Raw genomic sequence first — 14,634 nt, forward strand, 5'->3', positions numbered from 1 at the left:
TGCCAATCATAAGATTGATTTATCGCTATTATAAATGGCTGCCGAATAAATCAAACTTATGATTGGCCATTCGACGCCATTTTTAATATTTTCTAGTACTTTTGCGATACTGCCATAAGCCGGTCGCGCTTCTCTGATAATCTAGGACTCTAACATTACCTAGCCATAATAAACATAAATGCTTACACTTTCTGTATCTACTGTTAACTCTATATAAATGCTACACCCGCGAGATTCGAAACGAAGATCTCTCTTGAACAGTTCAATTCTATGTCATCTCTCGTAACGAATACATCTCGCCTTGTAATTGTCCAGAATAAAGTATTTAGAATAAAGTATTTCGTAAGTAAACGGTTGTCGATTTACTTCGATATTATACCTTACGTGGCTTCGGCTCGTAACATGCACGCATCGGCGGAAATGGCGGAATCCGCTAAAAAGTAAACTTGCGGAATAAAAAACGGCGGAATCGGCAGTGTAAACCACTACCAATCACGAACGTTCCGCAGTTCCGCATCCTTTCACCCTCACATACGAGGGCGAGTAAAAAATTATCTATACATAATTATTATAATTATATATTACAATTACAGAAATCATCCCTGGAGTCCAGACTTACTACGCTTATCGTGCACTTTGAAGAAAATGTTAACAAACCTGCTTACATTAAATAATGGAGTTATCGCAAATTTAGTGAAGACCAAATCAGCTTCAAAGATGTAAGTATATTCTTAAAATTACTTTATTGTTCTCATTATTTAATTTACTAAGAAAATAATAAAAACATTATTTTTATAGCTGGGACGCACAGTTACGAGTAATGGAACTAACTCTAAGAACAAATAACCTAGCTGTAACATCCCAAGTGCGTGGCACTGCAGATTTGATACAACAAGCCGGTCCATCCGGTATTGCTCCTTCTGTCAAACGACAGCGCAGGACATAAAACAAACAGTGACAGACAAGCCTAAAAAAAAAAAATAAAACATGAAAACAAAAGTAAAATTTATTACTAAATACTTGAGTTATCCTTTTTATAGTTTTCTTTTCGATTATTTAAAATATTTTGTAAAATTTTATGGGACATATGACGAGACACGAAGAAAACGGAGAGACAGTTTTGTGACATCTCTTTAATTATTTTTTAATTATGCGAGGCTCTCTGTAAATGATACTTTTGCGCGTTAGGAATCGGGTGTTGTATAAGGTACCTACATGAAGTCTTCCTCTTCGTGATTCTCATCGCCATGGATGTCATCCAAAGAAAGACACAGGCGGTGGATAAGAAACACGTGAGTTTCGGCGATGATAGCGTCTGAACTCCGCGCCTCGAGTGTCAACGTGCACTAGTGCGAGCAAAGACCGGCTTGAATCAAGATTACATGCGGAGCACGCGCGACGCATGCCCGATCAGATAGTCGGCTATACCACTTACGCCCAAGCTTTGCTGAGAATAAAATGCACGTGTACGACATCGGTCGTATTGATTGCATTGTTTTTCTTTTTCTTTTTTTTTACGATCTATATTATACGATATATATTATGAACGATCGTTTGAGTTCCTTCGAATATCGCGGGATATCAATTGTTTCAGCACGATCGATTTTCACTACACAAGCAAATAAGTTCCAAAATTAATTGACGTACGAAACATAAACGTGTGATTTTTAATGCATTATTAAAGAGTATTAAAATTGGACTGTTACAATTTCTCGAAACTTTTCTTTTGACCTCTTAAGCTCTTTTCTATTCTTGAAAATCTTAGATTTTTTAAAATAATTCATATATATACATATAGCGAAACTATTGGAATAAATAAAAAATGATAAATTAAACAAATTTTAATTTATTACTTTAATTAATGATTAGCGACAGAATAAAATATTTTTGTTACCTGTCAGGAGTTTGATGAGCGCGATGCGCTTATAATAGTCAGAATGTTCGTATAAAAGTAGGTTTTATGAATTTGATAGCTTATTTTAGATTCGCCTAAACAGTAATTTACAATCATTTAATCGGTACGTATTCGTGTCGTATTAGTTGTATTTGCACTTCGCGATAAGAGACGAGATAAAAAGCGGTCGAAAGCGAGTTAGAAGCGTTAGACTGAATAAAATATTCAGGGATGCGGTTCGTCCCCGCGCAGTTATGAGGAATACACTAATAAATGAGGTATGTATAACGAAGGAAAACAGCGAGAACTGTTTACACGTGGCATATACATCTGTGAATCGATTTCTTCACGAAATAAACATACCTATGTACGCCCACTGTAAAGCCGAATAATTGAGACCGACATACGTAATTCATCGAATAGCAGTCAGCTGATCGTTAAAATAATTAATTTCGAAATGTCGTTTTCTTTAAAATATATACGTTATCCTTGAAAAAGAAATATAAGTTTTGTATATACGGATCAGATATATATTTAATTGTATGAGAATAAAAAATTAATCTTTTTCCTAAAACTCCTATATCCTCTCACGTTCCAGTCATATTAAATTACCATGGCAGAAACAAGAAATCGTGCGAAGTTTTTTTTTTCCTTATACATACGTCGAAATTAATTAATTTCGCATGACGCTATTCGCATTCGACATATAAATTGGTAAAATATATCGGTAGCTTAATTCCTCTTTCAACATTTCGCCCTAGTAAATGCATAATTTATTCTGTATTCTTCCAGAATAAAAAATGAGTTAATAAATGATCAAGATTTACGGCTCTATACAGCAAGCAATCAAGTAAAAAAAAAATTTGATATGTCTTACCAATCTATACACATGCATAAGATGGTACAGGAAAAAGGTTAATTTATTCCGGCGTATGTTGCACTTGGAAAAAAAATTATGACTTCTCGTTTTTGACGTCATAATACAATAAGATGAAATAAAAACCTCAATAAAATTAAGTCAAATAGAGGAACATGGTAATAATTTATTTAATATTCTACTCGTATCCGTGCATTTACCCTTCATTAGGATTCATTTACGTTTCATTAGTATTAATTATACACAATACGCAAGTGATATGCAGTCCAAGGTGCTAAGTCCATCGTTCTACCAAATGGCACGTTGCATTCCAGCCATTTTATTATAGTCAATCAGGTGACGGAAGATGAATCGTGACAGCCTCCACCGTATCACTGTACCTCGACCCCGAGACGTCACTACGCATCTCGGCGTTAGCTGTCTTAAAGCGGTCTGCCTTGGAATCGTTTCGTCTATTTGCTTGCCAGCGAGCTCCTGAAAGAATCATTATGCAGTTTGAATTATTCAGAGTATTGTTATACTATAATTATTCTGAATATAATTATACTACATAGATAATATGCACAGCACTGCTCCAAATTAGTACAGAATTAAATGTAAATGCATCGTACATAAAAATACATTGGAGATGAGCGATTGGAGATGCAACGAAAAAATTCTCAATTTTACATTTTATATATTTAATATTCCCCGAGTGATTAGAATGCCAAGATCTGTTACTTTTACAAGTGGAATCTGAGTCACTTACTCTTATCTCGACTGGCAGGATATCGTTACGCTTCAAGGCAACCAATCGCAAGCGTTCCTCGGCGTACTGCTTCGCCCATCTTCTGCGCTTCTGATCGCGGATTACCCTGCAGCCGACGTAGTTTCGTACCTGTTGCAACTGCAACGGAGAAAGCACGTAATTAGACGCGAAGAAGGCGTACCTCATGTCAACGCAGTCACACTGATCTAGATATCTGAAGTACAACAGCCTACGACTTGAAGTTGCTCGTGTACCAATGAATTTATATCGATGTAAAATTATGGATTATAAAAAAAATCTATTGCTCAAGCAGTCGCTTACGCCGTGTCCCAGTAAATTTATATTATTCGGCAGAATGCCGCAAACAGCCGAGACGCAGCTCCTCAGCGCCGCCATGTTTGCCGGATCAGCTGTTTGACTACGCACGTGTCAAGCGCCGTCCGTCGGCACGTGACTGGCGGGCCCGTGACTTCGTCGGTCGACGGAGCTGCCTGCTGCTGCTTGTGAGTCGAATCGGCCCTTTCTTCAAACGCCGTCAAGTCCGAAATAACAATGCTAATGTTATAAAATTAATTATTTTATTAATTACCCTTCAGAAAACCGAGTTTAATAAAAAAATTAAATTTCCTGAAGTAAAAAGTTCAATTTTCTGAAATAAAAAAAATTAAATTTCCTGAAATAAAAAGAAATTAAATTTCCAAAAATACAAAAAAGTTTTTTATTGTCAAATCATGCCTCCCCTTCATTAAAAAAAATTACATTTTCTAAAACAAGAAAAATTAAATTTCCTGAAATAAAAAGAAATTAAATTTCCTGAAATACAAAACAGTTTTTTTATTGTCAATTAATCATGCCCACGCCCCTTTAGGTAGGAATCTATCTAACAGTATCCATACCTATCCGTGCATCCTTATTTGTTTTCTGAATTTTGAATTTTCTGAATTTGTTATCTAAATTTTTTAAAATTAAAAAGTTAATTACGATTTTTCTATTGTTGAAAAATTATACTCCCAAATTTCTACCTACCCGTATTCATATTTATATGATTTATATTCTACCTTTCCGATTTTTATCCAACAGATTTAAATTCTTACCCACCCGTATTCATATCTGCCCGTATCTTTTTTTATTTGTTATACTTATTAGTTTTCCCAGATAGCACACAGAGCCCAAAAAAATTCATTAATATATTCAGTTTTAGGTCATCATCAATTCTGAGTTTATTTTCAGGTCTAAAAAGAATCTCTTTTAGAAAAAGAATTCTTTTTGCATCTGAAAATGAGCTCAGAATTGATGACATAATACATAATTGAGTTCTTTTTTCACTCTCTGTGCTATCTGGGTTGATTATCCGAATTTTTAGAAAACACGAATTTAGGTTTAAATCGCGCGCGACCGTTTGGAAATTTTGGAACGGACCGTTAGTGGGAGTTTAATTCAGTGGGAATTGAGACGGTATCTTAAATTAATTCCGTCTCCGATTACGTGCAATCGCACGTAAGTAAGAAAACCTTATAGACTTATCTTTTATATGTACCTATACCTATTTGATTGGTGTTACACACCTTACACTTTACCTTGTGAAGATCCTCTTTGTTTTTTTTTTTCTAGTCGGATTAAACTCACTTTTCGTAGCTCCTGGCCAATATTCTGGCGTCATATGCCAAAAATCGACAGCAAGGAGAAATACTCCTTTTTGCTGTCAGTTAATCACCAGCAATAAGCGTAAGCTTCTACGCCTTTGAATGATGCGCGAAACACGAACGCGTCGCGAAAGGGCCATTATATTAATAAAATCAATTAAATATTGAAATGGACAATTGTCAACGGTAATAATAATTAACATGTGAATTTTGTGTTTATCCTTTACTCGCGTTATATACCCGCGGTTTAGCAAAGTGAATATATGTTGCTATGTAGTTTACATCCTCAGGATTACTTCTTCACCCCAAGTAACACATGATTGTCACGAGAAAATCAAGATGATGTCATCTTGACTAAGATTTGACGAAATTTTTCATCAAAATTCAGTCAAGATGACATCATCTTGACCTTCTCGTGACAATCGTGTGTTACTTGGGAGGGGGCACATTAGTGCACGAAGGCATTTTGAGATAACAGGCAAAAGGCCAACATGTCCTTTTTCAGGTATCTGTCTGTTTCGTAAAATTTTTTAAGAATAGAACTCTAGGAGGAGCACAAAGTCTACGACTCTCATGTTGTGAACATTACTCGATTGCTATCCCAGTAAACAAAAATTAATCCAAATGAATTGAAAATTGCAATTCATTTTGATTTATTAATTCGAATTGGCGCTGTACAATCCGGAGATGTATTCATGTCTCTATTATATTATTTTTAGATTAAAATAAATTGAAATACAAAATGGACTATTCGTGTTGAATTCGAATGTATTTATGCCTGTATTATATTATTTGGTATGTTCTTTTTAAATGCGATGCATCATGCGCTTTCTTACACGATACATCTTCCCTCTTTTTCTCTTCACTTTGAAGAAAACAAGAGAAAACAAAAAAAAACGGTGCTTGCACTGTCTTCAAAAAGAACACACCAATTTTTGGATTCAAATAAATTGAAATACGAAAAGAGCTATTTATCATATTGAATTCTAATGTATTCATGCCCATATATTATATTATTTTTGAATTCAAATGGATTCGAGAAATCAAAAGCGCGAATTTGGAAATGTCGAAATGAATTTATTTCTATTCATTTCATTTTATTTCCGTTTGCTGGGATGAATGAATTTCCCTATATGGTACGTCACAGCAGGGAGATTTCTCTTTTCTTGGGTGCACACCATAGGCATACCATAGATATCCATGGGGCACAAAAATTACTTTTGTTGGGTGCATAAAGTGCATTCAGCAGGCTCAACAGTTCGCTGCTATTGGTGTATTCTTCTAGGTCATCCAATCAGATCTTTAGATCTAGAAGAATACACCAACAGCAGCGAGCGCTCGTTCAACTGTTGAATGCGCTGAGTGCACTCATTTTTATGGACCACGCTGAGCACAATGCATTTACAGCAGCGTGAATCACGAAACATACCAGAGGCGTGAATTAGTTCCAGTCTGCGCCATAAAAAACGTGACGAGTAAAGCATTATCTCGTCTCTGATACAGATCAGATGTAAGGCTGATATCATTCAAACACTATGAGGGCGATTTATTTCCTAGCCATTATTGCCGTCGTTGCAGGTAAGTGTTGAATTCGGAATTTCAGAGAAATTTTTCGAAAATTTTCCGGAGCTTGCCCCAATCTTTATCTCGCGTCATATCAGCACTTGTTAACGGCCTTTATATTTACAGTTAAATGCCATATAATGTTTGTATCTGCTGTATTTCTGACTCCTGACGTACAATAAAAATGATATATACAAATAACAAATAAGGACTACGAGCCTGAGCTGGATATTTAATGCTCCAATAAGACAATATTACATAAAGTGATTAAAAGTAAAACAAACGCTTCAAATTAACATTTTTGTAGTCAGTAACCGTTTTGCGTCTATGAGTCTTTAGATATGAACTTGAAAAAAAGTTTTCAAGTTCATGTCTAAAGTTAAAAATGTTAATTCTATTCTTCGAATGATACGGACTCCTAGATTCAGCTTCTACAATGTTAAGAATTACGGACTCTAACAATGACATTTTTCGCCTTTGTCTCCGGTTTAAATCTGGGAGGACCGTACGTTCAGTCTACTTCACGATTTTAGAGATTTGCGCCTGAATATTTTGTTTTAGATGGTATTTAACGAATTTTAACAATGTATTTTTATATTTTACTGTTCCAATTTACTCGTATTAATTTTATCGATTCAACATTGAGAATGACCTAATACGGGTCGAAGCGTTTGTTTTACTTTTAATCACTTTATGTAATATTGTCTTATTGGAGCAATAAATATCCAGCTCTGGCTCATAGCCCTTATTTGATTTGTTATTTCGTTGCTTTGTTGAGTCTTTTTTAGCTTATTATTATACATACAAATGTTTCGCAGCGATATTCCCCGAAGCTGAGAGCGGATCGGTATACAGCCCCAAGCAGAATTATCGAGCGGAAGGTCAAAACGGCAAGTATTACAAGACGAGTCAGAAATTGGCGGGACCGACGGCGCCCAAGAACGAATCGCAGCCGCAGCCAGGTCGGAAAATGATCGTTTCAGCTTGGGGGATCATCGCGTTAATTATCGGCGTTATTATACTAAGTACACTAACTTATTACATATTTATGCTGTATCCATATATATGTAAGAGGGAAGCGACCTACGACATCATAGAATTGACGGAAGTTAACTCTGTGTGCACTGTTGACAATGTTAACAATGTGCCGCACGAACTTAGAGTATATTGCCACTCGAATGACATATCGAATGACGTGTCGAACGACGTGTCGTTGAATCGATAAAGGATCAAAGCCTGAAAAGACAATGTAAACTCAGACATTTATTTTATAAGCATAGGTACATTTATTAATTTAGAGTAATAGTATTTTTGTACAAGTTTAATAGCAATTAAGTTTTATACCAATTTAAAACAACACTGCCATATAAGACATTTCAGAGTAGAAAAATATTAAGATTGAGATTATTGCGCGTTTTCATACTATCTTATAGTAGAGCGTCCTAGGAAAGTCCTTTCGCTGGCAGATTCTAAAAAGCATTCTAAGACGAACACATCGAGGCTATATATAATATTTTCAAATTATATACGATTGAAGTTAGTTAGCTAATTCTAGCGTCTAAAATTCGTGCGTTCATGCAGGCATGGTACATCGCGCGCGTGATAGCTCTTAACCACTACATTTTTATGCTGTATCCATATATATGCACTTTAAAATAAGAAATTAAATTTCAGCACTTTTTCGATAAACGCATTAATTATGTCAATATTTAAAAAGCGAGTCAATTGCCCTTCCTAATCGCGCGTGCGATGTATCATGTGCAACCCGTAGTACTGTGATCAATTCATACAAACCAAGACGAACATAGAAATGTAGCTACAGGGAATTTCATCTAATTTAATCTTAATGGAAACTGAAATTAAAATCGGAATCATTTTGAAATTTTTCTTCCGTTATGTCGCGGGTTAATTTTGACCAGTTAATTTCACGGAAAGTCTAATCGAAATTTATAAATCTATAAAATTCTTGAAGTGTCAATGGCCATTGGGGGGGCCCCCATTTTTCGAAATTGTTGCTGTTTGAATAATTTGTTTTTATATAAATACAATAAGGTAACGTGATCTGATGGAATCTGCTATAGGTTTACAATTTTGGTCCAATCTAATATCCGCTTGCAATAGTGTATCATCTCTCTCAGACATACAATCTAACGGATATTCATGTATGTGCATCTCTCATGTATGAGCAATCTACGGAGCTGAACATCGTACGGTTGTAATAGGCAATAGCTCTGGTCCTATTTACTACACCATAATATGTTCAATATTGATCTAAATTAGCATATCTATGTTATAAACCCCATTAATAAACTTATGCAATATAATTCATTTCTTACGAGATTTTAACAATGTCGTGATATTTAAATAAGAAGCATTTAATAATTTAATATGAGAGATGTTATAATTGGTTAACTTAATCATTTTTTTATAATTAAAATAAATGATGAATCAAGACAATGAAGTAATGCCAAGTGGCTTAATGAGCTTAATCATTTAAAAAGTTTTATAACTTCGATACATTCTCGTTTAAGTTTTCGTATTACACATTCCCAGAATCTGTCAGCGAAATGATATATAACTTTTCTAGGACGTCCTGTATATGCAATACTGGGATCAATTTTTTAAAATGATCGTTTTAGCTGGGAGGGGGGGAGGGGATTATCGCATTAATTATAGACGTTATCATATTCATAACACTACTCTTGTAACTGTACTCCGTTGAAACGCAAGCCTCCGTCTATCGAGCTAATCGCTGAGATGAGTTATCTAGTGGAGTTGAAAAGGAATTTCACCGAGTATATGCGTGAGTCGCCAAATTATGTGCAATTTTTTAAAAATTCGTTAAAAATGAAGCTACTAAACGAAGACAAAAACGTAACGCCAACGATACGGCATATGAGGCGTATCACGACTGCAGCTTAATACCGGCAGAATTAAGAATTTATTACATCTTTATGATGCATACATATGCAAGAAGAACGCGACAGTATAGAATTGACGGAAGTTAACTCTGCGTGTACACCGTTAGTGATAATGTTAACAATGTGCCGCACAAAGAATATATTGCGACTCGAACGATAAATTTTACAAGCATTTATAGCGAACGATATGGAAATAATTTTACTCTTATTGCATTTATATTGCCGTTGTGAGAAAAGACTGAATTATATAAACTAAAAATGATCTTGGGCACATGTTAGAAACGAAGAAACGTTAAGTGTGCGAAAAACTTTCTAACGAGAGACGTTAGAAGTTTTTCTTTAAACATAATTATTAGTTTATATACATACAAATAGTATACCACGTACAGCAATTCTGCTTGTGATGGAAGACTCTAAAAGACTGCAAAAGAGTACACTCATTTTAATTAGAATGGAATGATATCAATTATACTAACATGCCACAATACAGACTGATTTTTATAATCTCCTAAATTTGTTCCGAAATCCCGTTATAGGGAAAGTGTCAATTAATAGCCTTGCTGAGAAATCGTTTTCTTTGCGTCACTTCAATATGCGTAAAACTCACAATACTCATAAAAATGTACTTTGAAATAACAATACACAATAGCCTAAATGCATGATGTATATTTATTACAAATAGGATTTTTTTATAAACTATGTGTACCTTAGACAATCTACTTTTAAAAACGTAAACAAGCTAATAAATGCGTCATGACAACACGAAACTTCAAATTTGCTCTACCCTTTTTTTTTCTTCCTATCCAAACACATAGAGAAAATGATGCAAACAATGCGAGAATTACTGCGTTTATGGAAGTCTAAAACTAATTTACTTCCCACTCTACATCAATGCGAAACAGTACAAAATCGCCTGTCAAAACAGTTACTTAAAGGTGTATTTTTAAAATATAAAGCTAGACAAGTGCATCTAATATAGCATTTTTTTTTACATGAACTATGTGTACCTTAGACAATATACTTTTTTAAAAAAGTAAATAAATTAATAAATGCATCGTAACTTCACGAAACTCCAAATTTGCTCTAGCCTTTTTTTCTTCCTATCCAAACACATAGAGAGAAAGCGATGCAAACAATGCGAGAATTATATGCGTTTATGGAAGTCTAAAACTAGTTTACTTCTCCCATTATACATAAACGCTAAACAATATAAAATCGACTTTCGAAAGAGTTACTTAAAGAATTACTTAAAGGTGTATTTTTTAAATATAAAGCTAAACAAATTGCACCTGAGAACTAGTCTTCCTTAGGATACACAGAGTGACAAATGATTTTATATTGATATACATTTAACAAATGACATATACTGATATTATACAAAAATCATTGCATAATAATGTATATTTATTACAAATAGGATTTTTTTACATGATCTATGTGTACCTTAGACAATCTACTTTTAAGAAAATTAACAAGCTAATAAATGCACCATGACAACATGAAACTTCAAAATTTTGCTCTATACCCTTTTTTTCTTCTTGTCCAAACACAGAGAGACCGATGCAAATAATGCGAAAATTACATATGTTTATGACGGGAATCTAAACTAGTTTACTTCTCCTAGAGCAACACAAAACCATATAAAATTGTCTTTCGGAAGAGTTACAAAAAGTTGTATTTTTTAAATATAAAACTAGACAAATTGCACCTGCGAACTAGTTTTCCTTAGGACACACAGAGTAACAAATGATTATATCACATATATTGATATTATACAAAAATCACTTTTGTAATGATGTATATTTATTACAAATAGGATTTTTTTTTTACATGAACTATGTGTATCTTAGACAATCTACTTAAAAAGTAAGCAGACTAATAAATGCATCATGATACACGAAACTTTAAACCTGCTCTACTCTTTTTATTCTTCCTATCCAAACACATGGAGAGAACGATACAAACAATGAGAGAATTACACATGATGGGAGTCTATAGAACTAGTTTACTTCTTCTAGAGCAACACAAAACCGTATAAAATTGGCTTTCAGATGGAAGAATTACTTAAAGGTGTACTTTTTTTTTATATAAAACTAGATTAACTGCACCTGAGAACTAGTCTTCCTTAGGATACACAGCGACAAATGATTATATTATATTATGTATATCATATACTGATGTTATTATACAAAAATCATTGCGTAATGGAATTTCTTACCATTAATTTCATTACGAAATCAATCGATGTTGACTCTTAAGTATATATGTGTGTATATATATGTATATATATATATATAGATGTTAAGTTTGATGATACAAAATAAACTTTCAGGCGAGTGTGACTTGCATATCGATTAACGCGATTAACGCCTTTACTCGCAGTTTTTTTTTTCAGAACCGATATACGTCGTGTGCGGTAAATTCTTCTAAGAAGAATTCAGCCAGTTGGCTTTCAGTAAGTTACAGTTCGTCCTTCTCATCTAGATTAACGTCGCTAAGATCGATCTCCTCCTCCTGCGGTGGTTCAGCGTCTTTGCCGTCCCAAGGCGTCGTTTCGATGATGACTGGCAATTGTGCCCCCTTCAAGGGCGCGGTGCCGCCTCTGCCGTAACTTAGATCTCGTAGGAACTCGTTTATTCCGTCGTATGAGAAACTGCCTTTTAGCAAGGAGTACTTCATCTTCTTGATGTTGACGGCCGCTAACGCGGGATAGCCGAAACCTCCGATCTCTAACGCGTCCTCGATGTGCGGTTGAGCACCAGCTTCGGCCCAGACCCATCTGTGAAAAGTGGAAACATTTTGTGAAAAATGATAACAAAGATCGGCGACGTAGTTTATGTGATATAAAATAAATTTAATTACATAGTCTCTTAAAAAAATCAAATTACAAAAGTTTTTTAAAATCAACATCCTATCTAGTGTTGCTCGATCGATTTTTCTCAGTTATAACTTATCGTAAAATAAATTTTGTGATGAGAATCGAAAAATCAAAAAATATCGATTGATTTTATAATCACGTCCAAAGTATGAAATACAGAATAATTATGATTCATTTTAATAGAGTCAGTTTAATACATACCCCCACATCTTCTTCTTATATTTCTCGCCGAGGTTACTTAGGGTTTTCAAGTATCCATTCCTACAGTCGGACTGACAGTCTAGGATATGCGGCAGAACGGACACCACGCAGATCGGCTTGTCTTCGCACGCGGCCCTCAGCTTCTTCTCGGACGTGATCTGCACCACTTCCGGCGCCGGGATATTCTCGGCTAGTTTCTCGAGCGCCCAGTTAACGATATCACCGCTCGTGCGACCGCCGTCGTAGTCCTGCACCGAGTCGACGTCCTTCTTGCCCGGTGCGAAGAATTTAATGGTGGGGTAGCCTTTGATCTCGTATTTACTTGCCTGCAACATTGCGTTGCGTTAGTACGAGCGTGTCACGTCGGTCGCGTTGCAAGGAAATATCCGGTGAAGCGTGTATCTCACCTTCAATGTGTTTACAGTGGCGTCCAGGGCTCCCAGTTTGACCTTGCCCTTCAGTTCGCTGGCCGCCGCTGCCCATTCGGGCGCTAGATTCTTGCAGTGGCCACACCAAGGAGCGTAGAATTCAACCAGCCACATATCCTCGGAGTTCAAAACAGATTTGTCGAAGTTCTCGTCCGTCAATTCTATCACATCCTTGGAATCTTTGCTCTGCGAGTAATCAAATTAATTTTATTCAGTATTAATTGGTAGAACCAGAAAGTTATCTCTTCGACTTATGCATTAATATCATTCTCTCTCTATATTTAATATTCCCCGTAAAGAAAATCAAGAACTAATGCCATGTCGCGAATCATCGAATTGTAACTCACCTTGGACTCGCCTCCAGAAGCCTTGCCGCCCAGTGCTTTTCGAACTTTCTGACTGGCGGCATTTAGCGCAGCGTCGACAATGCCAGCCGCGCTTCTCGGACCGTTGTAATCCTCCGGCTTTTTGTCAAGCCCGAATATCTTAATCGTCGGGAAGCCACGAACGCCGTATTTACTTCCCAAGGACTTGTGCTCGTCGGCATTTACCGCTCCAACTTTTACAACACCCTGTTAAAGGTAGGACACGCAACGCAAGTTAAAGATAACACATATACACGTTTGTTGTGTAGAAAAAGCGAATTAAAAAACGATGAGTCACCTTTAACGCAGTGGCCGCTTTATCGTACTCCGGCGTCAACTGTTGACAGTGTCCGCACCACGGCGCGTAGAACTCGACGATCCAGATGTGATCGCTATTTAACACTAAATTATCAAAATTATTTGGCCTAAGATCAACGACGGCTGAATTGGACGAGTACAAGCAGCTCGCTCCGGCGACCAGCAGGAGGACACCTGCAACAAGAAATACGTGCTGAAAGAGAACAAGATGTACGTTTCGGAGGGATCCGATCGCGCGCGATCAAGATTTCAAGCCACGCTCGAGCTACGTGGCCGAGGGGCCGCGTGGCTCGCGCGGGCGTGGAGCTAGCACGAACGACGACGTTTGTTCTCTCTCGCGGCGCGGGGACTCGTGGAGGACACTTGTTGCCGGCGATCCACACAGAAATTCCGGCCGGGATCCGTGCCAACCGTCAGCAGGCCCGTCGCGGCGTCGCCGACGAACGACCGGTCGGCCCCGCGCCGACGATTCGCGGCGGCGCACGCGAAGCACTCACCCAAGAGCCTCGACATCGTTCCGTGGATTGCACAGGCGACACGCGGCATCGTCAGCAGTCATTCACATCCGCCGAAGTTGACAGCGAGGTTGCGAGCGAGCGAACCAACACACCACCTCGGCACGATGCTCCCCCCGAATGCTCCGACCGTTCTGGACTGACGGTTCGCCCGGATGCGCGCTGGCGGCATCCCGGCGGCCGCCGACGTGCGACTCTTTCGTGGACCGTTCCGATTGGCCCGCCGCACTTGCGAGCCCTCGGCTCGCAACGTATCAATGTGTCGCGATCATTGCGAACGGGG

The 14,634-nt window shown here is 37.0% G+C and overlaps 4 protein-coding genes across 6 annotated transcripts; 2 read left to right on the forward strand and 2 right to left on the reverse strand.

Moving 5' to 3' along the window:
* Window positions 1-252: 252 nt before the first annotated feature.
* LOC105451233 lies at window positions 253-1,340 on the forward strand. 3 transcript variants are annotated; one of them, XM_011691568.1, is made up of 4 exons: window positions 253-303; window positions 594-719; window positions 799-908; window positions 1,189-1,340. In XM_011691568.1, exons 2-4 carry the CDS (start codon window positions 646-648, stop codon window positions 1,317-1,319), a joined length of 315 nt encoding a protein of 104 aa, XP_011689870.1. In that variant the 5' UTR covers window positions 253-303; window positions 594-645; the 3' UTR covers window positions 1,320-1,340. The 3 variants fall into 3 exon arrangements, with proteins under 3 accessions (XP_011689870.1, XP_011689868.1, XP_011689869.1); XM_011691566.1 differs by having other exon boundaries at window positions 273-440; XM_011691567.1 differs by having other exon boundaries at window positions 273-342.
* A 1,577-nt stretch (window positions 1,341-2,917) lies between these two features.
* LOC105451235 (28S ribosomal protein S14, mitochondrial) lies at window positions 2,918-3,973 on the reverse strand. Its single transcript, XM_011691569.1, has 3 exons — window positions 3,841-3,973; window positions 3,520-3,657; window positions 2,918-3,245 (listed from the first exon to the last, which is right to left on the reverse strand). Exons 1-3 carry the CDS (start codon window positions 3,913-3,915, stop codon window positions 3,060-3,062), a joined length of 399 nt encoding a protein of 132 aa, XP_011689871.1. The 5' UTR covers window positions 3,916-3,973; the 3' UTR covers window positions 2,918-3,059.
* A 2,598-nt stretch (window positions 3,974-6,571) lies between these two features.
* On the forward strand, window positions 6,572-10,420 carry LOC105451236. Its single transcript, XM_011691570.1, has 2 exons — window positions 6,572-6,740; window positions 7,544-10,420. The coding sequence occupies exons 1-2, from the start codon at window positions 6,698-6,700 to the stop codon at window positions 7,948-7,950; spliced, it is 450 nt and encodes a 149-aa protein (XP_011689872.1). The 5' UTR covers window positions 6,572-6,697; the 3' UTR covers window positions 7,951-10,420.
* Window positions 10,421-11,431: 1,011 nt separating this feature from the next.
* On the reverse strand, window positions 11,432-14,513 carry LOC105451237 (protein disulfide-isomerase A6). Its single transcript, XM_011691571.1, has 6 exons — window positions 14,334-14,513; window positions 13,817-14,010; window positions 13,501-13,725; window positions 13,133-13,339; window positions 12,726-13,051; window positions 11,432-12,425 (listed from the first exon to the last, which is right to left on the reverse strand). Exons 1-6 carry the CDS (start codon window positions 14,380-14,382, stop codon window positions 12,107-12,109), a joined length of 1,320 nt encoding a protein of 439 aa, XP_011689873.1. The 5' UTR covers window positions 14,383-14,513; the 3' UTR covers window positions 11,432-12,106.
* Between the last annotated feature and the right edge of the window lie 121 nt (window positions 14,514-14,634).

Source organism: Wasmannia auropunctata, unplaced genomic scaffold (genome assembly GCF_000956235.1).
Source record: "Wasmannia auropunctata unplaced genomic scaffold, wasmannia.A_1.0 LD336053.1, whole genome shotgun sequence".
Lineage (NCBI taxonomy): Eukaryota > Metazoa > Arthropoda > Insecta > Hymenoptera > Formicidae > Wasmannia > Wasmannia auropunctata.